The 13311-nt window shown below is 44.4% G+C and overlaps 1 protein-coding gene across 1 annotated transcript in view; it reads right to left on the bottom strand.

Annotated features, from left to right (window-relative positions):
* Positions 1-939: 939 nt before the first annotated feature.
* Positions 940-13311, bottom strand: part of micall2a (mical-like 2a) — a 91142-nt gene continuing 78770 nt past the window's right edge. The window contains exons 9-15 of the mRNA XM_080206439.1: positions 11116-11213; positions 10604-10730; positions 8579-8669; positions 8125-8198; positions 6951-7065; positions 2403-2449; positions 940-2152 (exon numbers count right to left, since the gene is read on the bottom strand). Coding sequence (XP_080062565.1) covers positions 2052-2152; positions 2403-2449; positions 6951-7065; positions 8125-8198; positions 8579-8669; positions 10604-10730; positions 11116-11213 — 653 coding nt within the window. The 3' untranslated portion in view covers positions 940-2051. The remainder of the gene's footprint in view (positions 2153-2402; positions 2450-6950; positions 7066-8124; positions 8199-8578; positions 8670-10603; positions 10731-11115; positions 11214-13311) is intronic.

Genomic DNA, 13311 nt, shown 5'->3' on the forward strand with positions numbered 1-13311 from the left:
AAGCAGTTGGGGAGATTGCAATGGTTTGCAATCTTCCTTATCTCTGTAACTTCCTTCAACCCTCTGAGTTCTCTGTGTTTCTCTTTCATATGCCTCTTGTTCAACCCCACTTCCTTTGCCCAATCACCTGGTGTTTGCGGACTCTCAGTTTTGGAACTCCCCACTGAAAGCTTCCTGCCTCACTGCCTTCCTTGTTTGCGATCTGACCCATGGCTGGCCTGTCCACGCTCTTTGGTCCAGTGTCAAATTTATGTCAAATTACACTCAAGTGAAGCACTGTCAGAGATGCGATTTGTCATCTTAAGTAGCTATAAAAGATGCACTATTTTAAAGAAAGGGCAGTGGAGATCTCCCCCGTGCCAATAGTTATCCTTCAGCCAACATCACTAAAACAGATGATCTGATCAGTGTTGTTTGTGGGAGCTTTCTATGCTTCCTACATTATAGAGATGACTAAACTTCCTCATTGGCTGTAGAGTTCTTTGGGCCATCCGTAGGCACTACATCAATCCAAATCTTTCCTTCACAACAGAGCCTGTCTTATAGTGCAGTACAACATGACAAATGGTGCAGGAAATGATGCAAAGAGAGGTTTAAGATGCAAAGAAACCTGAACGGTATTGGTGAAATTCTAACAATTCATCCAAAATGATTCATCAGCTGGGTCCAAAGTCCCCTTCTGCACAGGCAGCCTGAAGATATCTTCAGAGCAATTCATTAGATACCCAACTAATTTGTACCAACACAATGGGTGCAAAATTATTAGTGTGAGGAACTCGCATCTTAACATCACAATGATATTTCTACATAGTTCCATCTTTAAGAAGTCCCACAAGAAGTCTCTGCTAGCAGAACACGACCAAAGGGAATGAACCTCTTTTCAAATGGGGATCTTCGAGCAGAGAGCCCACATCTCAAATGAGCCCCACACCCCTCCACACCCCATCCCCACTCCCTTCCGAAAAGCAACAAAGTGCAGGGCAATGGTTTGTTTGACTGTAAATCTCATCACGGGAATATACAGAGCAGAAATTAGACACATCCCAAAAGGAAGAACAACTAGGGAAGGCAATATGGATGGGTGCGGAAGGGGGCGGTTGGGTGGGGAGGGGGAGGTGCAGTGGGATGGGGAAATGAAAGGATGGCTACACTTAGTTGACAATTAAAGATTGCCATAGCCACATCTCAATTCTGTCCCCTTGACAGTCTAGAATACATGCTACATGTGATTTGGAGTGGAGAATGTGGGAAAAAGCAAAGAAAGTGTGGTTTCAATTGAGGAAACACAGAGCCCATTCATTTAGCTACATTACTGATCCATTCATGCTAACAAACTTAGTGGTTCTTGCCAACTCTTTAGAAATAGATGGAATATTGAGGTGGTCTGAACATTAAAGTAGGCTTCCTTCAATTGGCAAAACTTTCCAGTGTTGTACACACTCTTAACTTCCTTTGCTCCACGATGGGCAGTTGTGCCTTCAGCAGCCTAGGCTCTAAGTTCTGGAATTCACTCGCTAAACGTTGCCACCTCGTTCTTCTCCTTCAAACCTACCACTTTGACCAATGTTTTGATGGCCTAGTCTGACATTTCCTTACGAGCCTCAATGTCAATTTTTGTTTGCTAATGTTCGTGTGAAGCACCACGGAAAGATTTACGATGCCACAGGTGCTATATAAAAGCGAGTTGTTGTTTCAGACATCATTGAATAACACAATCATACCTCTATGACTCAGACCTTTGGGGTTTGGGCATGGTAGGTACCTTGTGATATTACAAAGTCTTATGAAGCAAATCAGCAAAGTAGTGGATTTTGTTTCCATTGGTTCTTTCATGCCTTAGAGCTCCATAGCAACAGGAAAATATCCAGCTGCACAAGACCCAGAACAAAAAGCCTCCTTTATTTAGAGAACGAGGCTGACACCACACAAGCTTTTGAGAGAGAGTTACTTTTGATTAAAACTGGCTTGTGACAGTAGCAGCTTCAGTCAATAGCAGCTGGGCACTGATAAATGAGTCATGGGTACATGTCGTTTCTGAAGACACCAACGCACTATTCCTTTCCCTTTGGTTTGGCACCAAGTCCCTTCAGAAACTTGAGTGGACTAAATTTGTTCTTCTTTTTCACGTCCGCTTCTGTCTCCTTGCTGACGTCTGTCAAAGAGAAAAGAGGCAGAGAGAGAGGGATGGAGGAGAAACAAGAGAAGGAGAGAGGGGAAAGAGAGAAGGGGATGGAAAAACCAAAGAGGCAAGGAGGGGTTAAAAAAAAGTAAGATGGAAGGGAGGAAGGGGAGAAGAAGTGATATGAAAAGAGGGGAAGAAGCAATAAGGAGGAAGAGTGATCAAACTTAGAAATTTCATTTTAATAAGGGGCAAGTTTTATTAAGAAGTTTTTATTCCTTACCCCTCCTGTTAATCATGGCTTCCATCATCAGGTCCTCTTCTTTTTCTCTATAAAGACAGAATGTGTCAGAAAGCTACTTTCCCCAACTCAACACGTTCTCTCCACACTCAATAGACACGCTTCAGGTGCCAACGTCCTCTCGACACACCCTGACTGACTGCTCAGCAATGCTGTTGATTGCAGCTTCTCACAGACTCTGCCATCACCATCCTGTAAGGAGGTACCTGGACTCCACTCAGCGCTATCCTTTCTATGCCTCACAGCACACATAAATAAATGCGTGCAGACATGTGTGCACAGACACTCAGACAGGTGTGCACACACAGACAGGAGTACACACACACATAGATAGGAGCATCCACAGACAGGGGCACACACACAGACAGGAGTACATTCACAGATATAGAAACCCACACAGAGAGGCAGGCACATACAGACAGACAGACGCACATGCACACACGTACACGCAGACACACACGCAGACACAGTCAAACACCCACATCTACACAGAGAACCTCACAAGCTGGCACCCACACAGGGATGCAGATATCTCTGCAGACACAGGTATGTGCACACATCCTGGACAGGGACTGGACTGGTAGTCTACATATCTCACTTTAGGCATTTCTCTAACTCCCTAAGCCCAAAGGATGGGATCAGAAGGCCTGTCCTTAACACTTGCTTATGTTACTTTACAGTCAGTCCATGTGTGACCTTGTGTCCTTATCCATTGGATAGTACAATCAGCCTTGGAGCATTCTCTCAAGTTGCCCTTTTCTGAATCACATGGTGTAGATTTTTATTCGCAAGTTGTGTCACAAAATCGGAACAATTCCTAGCTCCGTGGACTCGCCATTTAAAAATGGCTGCCTGATTTAGGTCACTGGGGCCAGGAACAGGACTGTTTTAGGACCAGGGTGACCCCACAATCCAATTTGGGTGAAGGCAACCAATGAATTAAGTAGTTAGCTGTTTCCGTGATTCGTGCATGCATGAAACGCGAACCGGCCCCATTCCCACACCCGTGAAAGTGGGAAGTGCTGTGTTCGGGGAATGGGACTTGTGGTTTCTGGGCTAGTCCACCATTTTCACCAAGGAGAGGGAGGCTTTCCATCCTGGCGAAAATCCAGGCCTCAGGCTTCAACTTGTCCCCAGCATGTTTGAGATGCACAGTATTCATACCATGGAATGGGGTCTGTGAGAAGCTCAGCTCTGGACCAGCCTTGGCCCTCAGCACACCTCTCCATGTAACTCGCTTCACGGCAGTGCACTGTTGTCAGAGATGGAATTCAGTAATGTCCTCTTCCTCTTTTTGTTGGCTAAGTACCAAAGTCATTGGAAGGCTTATAGAAGGCAGGACTAATCCCACTTTCACTAAGATAGTCCTCTCAAAGCACTTGAACTTTAACAGAACTTTTAGTCCCGTTGGAACTTGCCCTTCTGCTATGGAAAGTGACAATCTCCTTACTGACTTTCGATCTTTAGACAATTCTCAATCAGTCTTGGAATCCTTGAGAGTATCTTCACTCCCGTTAAATTTGATAGCTAACCCAGGATAATGATTGGAGAGCCAGGTTTAACACATGTTATCACTGGATCCTTTCCATACACTCAAACAGACATGGAAGAAACATCCAACAGTCCCACTTCTCTGTTCTTTCCCTTAGCCCTGTAAACCTTTCCCCTGTAAACATACACAACATTCCGGTTTGAAAGATAGAAAATTTGCCTGCACCACTTCTTTGAACTGTACATTTCATAGAGTCTCTACATTGCAGAAGGAGGCCATTTGCCCCATCAAATCTGCACCGACTCGCCAACACAGCAACGTACCCAGGACAGTCACCTGAGGCAGGAATCAAACCCACATCCCTGGCGCTGTGAGGCAGCAATGCTAACCATTGTGCTACCATGCACAAGAGCTCACTGAGTGAAGAATAAAATAAATCCTCATGTCACCCCTGATTCTTTTGCAGTGACTTTAACTGTGTCCCCTTAACAGACCTCATTTTAGGCTTCAACTGGCAAACAAATGTATTGAATATGCACAAGATATGTATATCCACGGGCGTCAGTATTTTTTACAGATTCCTCAAAAAAAGAAAATAACATGGTTCACAATTTCTACATCAAACTGACAGTAATCTAGTTGTATGGTAGTACAGAACTTGCAGATTGCTGAAAAAAGAGACATGCTGTCGAAGCTTTTTATCTTGCACTCATCAGGACACAGCTTGCAAGATAAACCAATAGGAGAGAGAGTAATAATTTATACTTCTTGAGAAGAGAGTGCTGATTGGTTGGCGTGTCAACTCTGATTGGTAGAGGTATTGTCATGGAGAATGCAGTAGAGCACAGTTAATTGCCAAGTTTTTGTTGAAATCCAAACCAGGTGGATTGACTCAAATTAGTCAAGACATTGCCATGGGGAATGAACCAGGAAATGGCTGCCTCCAAGCTTTTGTTTAGTTGGAAAAGGAACAATGTGTGTACATGCTCCTTTTGTCTGCAAAGGAATATATGTGGCAAATGATGTTCTGTCTGCCACGCAAATGAGTAATGAAGTATATGAATTTCAGTGTTGGAGTGATGCCAGGTATGTGGACTGTACACCACAACAACTGATGGACTGTATCAAACAGCACATTCCTTTAGCTCTTACAACAGGCAAAGTACAGACCATATCCAACCAGTCAGTACTTGCAAAACACAAAGCACAGTGTCCAATATTAGATCTGATTCCGCCATTGGACAACACTTGCTAAACAATCCTGATTTTGCCAAGAATTACACTGAGAAACAAACCTCTTGCAGTGTGGCCCATCTACTCATGCTAGAAGCCACACATCATCATACACATCAATCCTGTTCATCATCACTCCTGGACTTTTTGATTTACATTGGCCCCCACTCCAGCAGCGCTTTTATTTATAAATTCTCATTGGGGTATTCAAATGTCTCCCTGGCTTGGTATCTCTGTAATCTCCTGCAGCCCCTCAAGAACCCCCAGTCCTCCACTTCTCATCCCTTGTTCTTGTGCGTGTACATCCCCAATTGTATCTCTCCACCTTTGGTCATGTCTTAGCCCTAAATTCTAGAATTTCCACCCAAAACTTCTCCGCCTCTTTCTTCCTCCCTTAAAGTCGATACCTTTGACCAAGAATTTGGTCACCCACCTTGATATCTCCGTATGTGACCGGGTGTCAATTTATGTCTAAATATCCCCCTGTGAAGCACCTTGTAGCATCTTACTCTGTTGAAGGTGTTAGATTAATGCAAGTTGCTGTTGTTAGAGAGGCAGGCTCTTAATATGCTTGGCGCTGCACCCTTCAGACAACCTGAAGATTGTAATATGATGTCAGTAAGAAAGCGATGCGAGAAGGATGGAGGGAGAGCAGGCAGATGGGCAGACTAGGCAATATGATGCAGCCGCCACATTATATAAAGGGGGCACTTGCTGAGATTATTTCGCAAGGGAGTTGGTCTTTAAAATCAGCTGTGCATTTCCAGGCAGCAGTGAGTGGCAGTACGATAAATTGCCAAGGTGGCATCCGTCCATATGGCAGAGACTGGGTGACAGATGGCACACATTTAACTACTCCTCTGTTTGTTATATTGGACAATGGTGTTCAGTGTAAAATGCTGCACCGTGAACAGTTAATGTTCATACAGTTCGACAAAACCAAATCCTAAGTTAAAGTTTAAGCCTGTGTGGTTCAATCTTTGGCATCTAAATCCTCTCATCTTCAATTTGCCATCCAACTCAAGATTCATGAGGTAAAAATCTCCCCTCGATAATTCGTCTGAAGACACAGAATAAAGTCAATCGGGCATTGTTCTTCCTGGCCATGAGTTCAAATGTGCCCAAGATTGGCACCAAATGGTCAAGTCTCATTGCGAGGAGGGTCAAAGGGAGCTTTATCCTAGAATCCGGTAAGGTCCACATAGACCTTACCTGCGTATTAACGTACAGGCAATTCAGATCGTTCGAGGACTACTGGTGGAGAGGGAGCAGTGGAAGAAATCCTTCATGGTAAGCTTTAATCACTGACATTACAGTAAAGGTGGAGACCATTTGGCCCCTCACACCAATGCTAGCTCTTCAGCTAAACCTATCAACTGTTGTCTTCTACCTGCTCGCTGTGGAAGTTAACCTGATTATGAGAGGGCTTGGAAAATACAATTCCAATTGCTCATGGTGGTGATGGATTGAAACGCAAATGTAAAAGACAAAAATCAGCAAGTTGGAAGTTTTCCAACCAGATAGGTAATAAGAGTTATGTCATAAGTTAGTACAGAAGGCTGTTGAATTAATTAAGTTCAAGACACTGCAGGAGGCTGAGTAGATTGAGGGGTGTGATGGATAGATAGAGTTGGGATCACTCACAAAGCAACTAGTGACCTTATTCCTGATGCTCTTGTTGATCCTGGCACTAAGGGAAAAGTCAGATATTCCCTGGAATCCTACTCCGGCCAACAGTGTCTCCACATAAACATGAACACACATTCGCTAACCTGTGTGATGAAGTTTTAGTGGTTATCTCATACCTCACTCTGTCCTCATCCAATGTGTCGATAATGTCATTCCTGTCCTCCACTGTCCTCAGTAACTCTTCTATTAACTCCTGCTCACGAGCCCGATCTCTGTCAGATTTCTGGTCCTCTGCAATGGCAACACATCACAATGTACAAGCACACAAAGCTTTTGAACATCCTATCTAAATGTCTCCTTTTGGGGCTCAGTGTCAAAATATCTTTGATAACATGTCAGTGAAGGGCATTGGGAGGTTTCCTTGTGTTAAAGGTGTTATAGAAATGTAAGGGGCTGTATCTGATTATTAATTGGTTTTTATCTCATTTCCTGGGAGTAGTTTTTTTACTAAACTGTGATTAAGAAACATCACCTGCATTAAGACCACTGGTGGGTCTGAATTGCCAGTAACATTTCTTATAAAGCGTAAATGAGTTGAGCAGGATGACAGGCAAACAGGAGGAACGTCTAAAGGAGCAACTCCCTTAGAAACTGATTTCCTTCAGAAGCTTCCCCCAGACCAACAAGTTGCCTTTCTCTAGCAATGGCCGAACCCCTTCGATCTGGTCAGGCTGGATTAGTGGGCCTTGCAGTAAAGAAAAATTCCAGATGTGTTGGGCAGGTTAATCAGGTTGGAGCAGTTCCACTGTTCATAGTCCCTGAACATTCAGCTCTGGACAGAGGTCCGAGGTCGAAGGGAAAGGTAATGGGACAAGTAAAGAAACAAAAGGTGTGTTTAGAGGAGGTGTGAATGGCAGCGATAAAACCACGACCAGTGGCGGGTTAACTTAAAACAAAGGAGCAGTGGTGATGAACTGAAATGGTTAAATTCAATGGGTGGAATTTTCCTGCTGGGGGGATGTTCCAGGACCCACCAAGTTTTGTGCCCTTGCAGTTGGTTCCCTGGTGGTATGGCCGGTGAGTCATGAAATTTATCACCGACTTCGGTGGGACAGAAAGATCCCACTGGTGGCCAATAGCTCGCAGCATCTACCACAGGTTTCCCCAGGGTGGGGAGCTGGAAAACTCTAGCTGGCGTTGAGTCTGGAAGACTGCAAAGTGTCCAAAGGTGCTGACCCTTAAGCTGGCTTGAAGCTTCAATGGAAGCATGTAGAAAACCACAGAGAAGAGTGGTCTTTATGAACATTCTGATTCAGGCAGAACCTCCCTCTCAACAGTTTCCACACTTACCGGATTTTTCTATCAATGCTCGTAACTCCTGTTCAATCTGACACTGATGATCCTCCAAAGCCTGTTGCTTCAATCTGTCAATAACAAGGAGAGGGTTTGCACTAACCAATAGCTGCTCTGAAAAGTGAAGGTTATGAGAAAAGATCAAAGGCTTTAGGTGTGTGTCCACTGGAAATTTACCCTGGGGAAGGTGGGCAGAATCAATGCTGAGATGGATCCAGTCAAACTGCCCACACTGAGGGAGAGAGAAAGGGGAGGGAGGTTTGGGGAGGGAGGTTGGGGGAGGGAGGAAAGAGATATAGGGGGGGGGGGGGGGGGGGGGGGTGGCAGGGAGGGAGGGAGAGAGGGGGCTGTTGGAAGCGCAGGGAGCCAGTTACAATGTACCGTATTGAAATGAGCAGTAGTTATGCCTTCGCCCACCCTCCCCCACCCACCCCGCTCACTTTCTACTCACGTGTACATAAGCTCCGATTCCCGTCTCATCAACAACTGTTTCTCATGGATCAGTTTGAACCACTCCACCATCAACTCGTCTTCCGTTTCATCTATTTGTTTTCAATAAAAGAAAAGAAGAATCCAGAATTTCCAAAACAGAGCTGAATTGATAAGCCATCAATCAGAGTGGTCAGATCACCAAGAGCATTGTTCATTCTCTGCTCCTGCCCTTACACTGGGTTGACCACTGTTCAGACACTGCGGTCCACACAGGACATGATAGAAACCATCACAACACATTGATCAGTAGGAAAATGCCAACTGGTCCAGCAAGCCTGCCCCAAGGTGCCAGAAATGTAGCAAGATAGGAATTAGAAGCAGCAATGTGACTTTCAGTTCCTCCAGTCTGCTAGACAATTCAATAAAACCATGGCAGATCTTCAATCTTGACTCCACCTTCCCACCCTATCCCCATATCTCAGGACTCCCCAAATGCCCAGAGCTGAGTACTGTCCTGAACGTACTCATTAGCTAAGCATCCATCTCATGGGTAATGAGTTCCAAAGATTCACAATTCTCCCAGTGGAGAAATTTCTCTTCTCAGTTCCTGATAGCTGCTGTCTTATCCTGATATCGTGACCCCCTAATTCTAGACTCCCAAACAAAGGAGCCCTGGGACCTTCACAGGGTGATACTGGGAATTCAGATGGTAGCTGGACTCACTAGTGAGGTCCCCAGCGTTAGGTGAGCTGTAGAGGTTGCGGGGTTTGGAGGAGGGGGGAGGTGGTGATTAAAATCGAAGAAGGGGAAAGCTCAGAATCAAAGAGGCACAAGGTTTCTTGTGAGGCTCTAAGGAAACCTTTCCACCAGCACCACCCCCAACCAAAAGATTAAAAACATCCAATCCTGTGTCTCTTTGATCCACAATCCTCTCTCAGCATGTCCTGCCTAATGGAAAAAGAACTCATCTGTATTTTGCCTCACTCTCCAGGCACAGGGGGTCTAATCTCCATATTTAAGAAAACCTCCAGGCCACTGTGCTGTGGGTGTCCCACTGTAATTTCTGGAGCAGGGTGATCAGAAGGCCAGCTCATCAAGCTTATTTTGCCCTCTTAAAATTTAAATCAAGGTCAAATTGTCTCATTTTCCAAAGCTGGTGTTTTTTGACACAGTGATCCTCATGTTTCCTACAATTTAATTTTCAGATTTCCAAATATTAATACTCAGATCTCAATGGTAACTCTCTCCTTCTGGCCTGCTGTTCCCATGTTCTATAGGAATAGCCCCTCAAGCCAGACCTGCCATTCAATATGTTCACGGCTGATCATGTGCCTCAACTTGACCTCCATGTTCCTTAACTCCCTTAGTATCCAAAACTCTATCCATCTCCATCTTGGACATAATCATTGATGATCATCCACTGCTCTCTCAAGTAAAGAATTGCAAAGGCCCACAACCCTTTAGCTGAAGAAATTTCTCCTCATCTCAGTTCTAACTAGCTGAATCCTTATGGTGAGACGGTGACTCTTATTCCGAGATTGCCGCCCAGTGAAACATCCTCCCAGCATCCCCCGCACTGAGCTCTTTTACAAAATTATATGTTCCACAGAACTGACCTCACTTTCTTCTAAATTCCAGGGAATCTCGGCTGAGTCTGCACAATCACTCCCCATAGGACAAGTCCTCATCCCAGGAATCAGTCTGGAGAATTTTCCAGACTAGTATATCCTTCCTTAGGTCAGGAGACTACAACTGTACCCGAGAGTCCAGGTGTGTTCTCAGCAAAGCCCTACACAGTTACAATAAGACTTCTACTCATGATAATTTCCTTAAGTCCTTCATTTCCACCAAACATTCGATTCCCCATTATTTCCAGAAACATTTTTGTGCCTTCTACAGTGGAGACAGATAAAAAGCATTCATTTAATGCCTCATTCAACTCAATCACTTAGTTATCTTCCACAACCAATGAATCAATCTCAGTTTCCAATCTTGGTCAAAAGTGAGACCCAGCTCCCCCTCACTCCCCTCCCAACCAACACACCTCCCTCGCAGCTCCTGAGCTGTGGTTCCAGATCCACTCCTTTCTGTTCCAGTATGTCCAGCTGCTTCCCAATATCCCGCAATTCTCTCTGAATGTCTTCCTCTGATATTCGCTGACTGGAGGTCCGCTGCAACATGAAGTGTAGAGTTTAAATGAAATGGTGTGAATCAGAGCAAGGTCAGCCACTGAAAAACATTCATTTTTTCAAACTATCTCCCAGCAGGACCACCACTTCCCACCCAACTCACACTCAAGTACATCTCAAAAAAAAAGACTTCAGACACTCTCCCTAAAGCTACCTAAGTAGGGGTTTGGTAAGAACACAGCATAATGATGTTATCCAACCTGTGAATGCGCACACTACACAAAGGCTACACACACACACACACACACACACACACACACACACACACACACACACACACACAATAGTATGCCTTTCACTTCATTCTTCTATATTATTCAGGTTAATGGCGTGTGACTTTTCGTCCTCCTTGTTCACTCACTCTCACCTTCTCAGAGGGAGTTGTAGTGTCACCGTAACCTTGGCTTTTCTTGGAATCCCCTGGATCAAGATCATCTTCAAAGAACTTTGCTCTTGGCGTTTTTGCTGTAAAGATAATGTAACAACAGATTACAACTTTTGTAATCAGAAAATGTCCCATCAAATAACTATCCATTCACGTCATGTAAATCCCTGGGGTATTGAAATACAGATTGATGGTGGCTGTGTGGCTGTTATAGAAAGCTCTGGTTAGAGCCCGTTTCTGGAGTATTGCTTTCAGTCTGAGCACAGACTTAGAGTGGGTGCAGCATAGACTCACCAGGATGATACTGAGGGTGTGATTCTGAAGACAGGTTGTATGTGTAAGCTTTTGAGTATAGACAATTGAGGTGATCCAAATGAGATGTTTAAGATAAGTGAAGAAATTGGTAGGGTAGATAGAGAAATAATTTCCTCTGCAAAGGGAATCCAGAGCCAAATGCACATAATTTTATATCAGAGCTAGTACACTCAGGGATTAAATCAGGAATTAATTCTTCACTTTAAGGGGTGTGCAAATCTCAATACTCTTCTCCCCAAGAGTTGGGGCTAAAGTCAATTGATAATTTCAAACCAAGATTGATAGACATTTGCTTTTATTTTTAATTTGCTCTTGGGATGTGGGCATTGTTGACAATGCCAGTATTTATTTACCATCCTTAATTATCTTCCAGATGTAATGGTGAGCCAGCTGTTTGAGCTGCTACAGTCCACATGGTGCAGGTACAGCTATAATACTATAGGCAAGGGAGTTCCGGGATGTTGTGCCAGTGACAATGAAGAAATGTCGATATAATTCCAGGTCATGATGGTATGTGACTTGGTGAGGGAGGAACTTGATGGTGCTGGTATTTCCATGCATCGGACGCTCTTGCCCTTCTAGGTGATGGAAGTTACGGGTTTGGGATGTGCTGTTGAAAGAGCCTTGATGAGTTGATGCAATGCATCTTGCAAATGATACATACTCTGCATTGGGGGTGAAGGGAGTGAATGTTGAAGATAGAGAATGGATGCCAATCTAACAGGTTGCTTTGTTCTGGATGATGTTAAGGTTCTTGAGTGCTGTTGGAGCTGCATTGATCCAAGCAAGGGGATAGTATTCTGTCACATTTTGAATTGTAACTTGCAGTTGGTGGATAGGTTTTGAGGAGTCAGGAGGTGAGATTCCGAGCCTCTGACCTGATCCTGGAGCCACAGTATTTAAACAGCTCATCAAGTTAATGGTAACTCCCAGGATAATGATTGGGGGAGTGGCTGTGGCAGCCAAGAAGGTCATGGAAGAATGATCAGTGATTAAGCAGATGAAGATGGTTGGGCCTAGCACACTACCCTAAGGAACACACAGAAACACACGGGGCAGAAGAGGCCCTTCAGCCCATTGATCCTGCATCAAGAAATAGCAGACCTATGCATCTAATCCCATTTACCAACACTTGGCCATAGCCTTGAATGTTATGATGTGCTAGGTACTTTTTAAAGGATGTGAGGCATCCCACCTCCACCACCCTCCCAGGCAGCACATTCCAGACCATCACCACCCTCTGGGTAAAAATGTTTTTCCTCACATCTCCCCTAAACTTCCTGCCCCTCACTTTGAACCTATGTCCCCTTGTGACTGGCCCTTTATAAGGGGAGTAGTTGTTCCCTATCCACTCTGTCCATGTCCCTCATAATCTTGTACACCTTAATCAGGTCACCTCTCTGTCTTCTCTGCTCCAATGAAAATAACCCACACCTACCCAACCTCTGTTCATAACTGAAATGCTCCATCCCAGGCAGGAACCTGGTGAATCTCCTCAGCACCCCCTCCAGTGCAATCACATCCTTCCAATGATGTGGTGACCAGAACTGCACACACTGTACTCCAACTGTGGCCTTACCAAAGTTCTATACAAGTCCAACATAACTTCTCTGTTTTTACAATCTATGTCTCGATTGTTATGCCTTTTTCACCACCCCACTAACATGCTCTTCCACCTTCAGTGATCATTGGATAAACACGCCAAGGTCCTTTTGTTTCTCAGAACTTCCTATTGACATGCAGCTTATTGAGTAGGTTTTTGTCAAATTTCTCCTTCCAAAGTATATCACTTCACACTTTTCAGGTTTAATTTTCATCTGTCTATTTGACCATTCCGTCTATATCTTTCTGTATCCCAAGGCA

This window comes from Carcharhinus amblyrhynchos, chromosome 18 (assembly GCF_965287045.1).
Source record: "Carcharhinus amblyrhynchos chromosome 18, sCarAmb.v2.hapA, whole genome shotgun sequence".
NCBI lineage: Eukaryota > Metazoa > Chordata > Chondrichthyes > Carcharhiniformes > Carcharhinidae > Carcharhinus > Carcharhinus amblyrhynchos.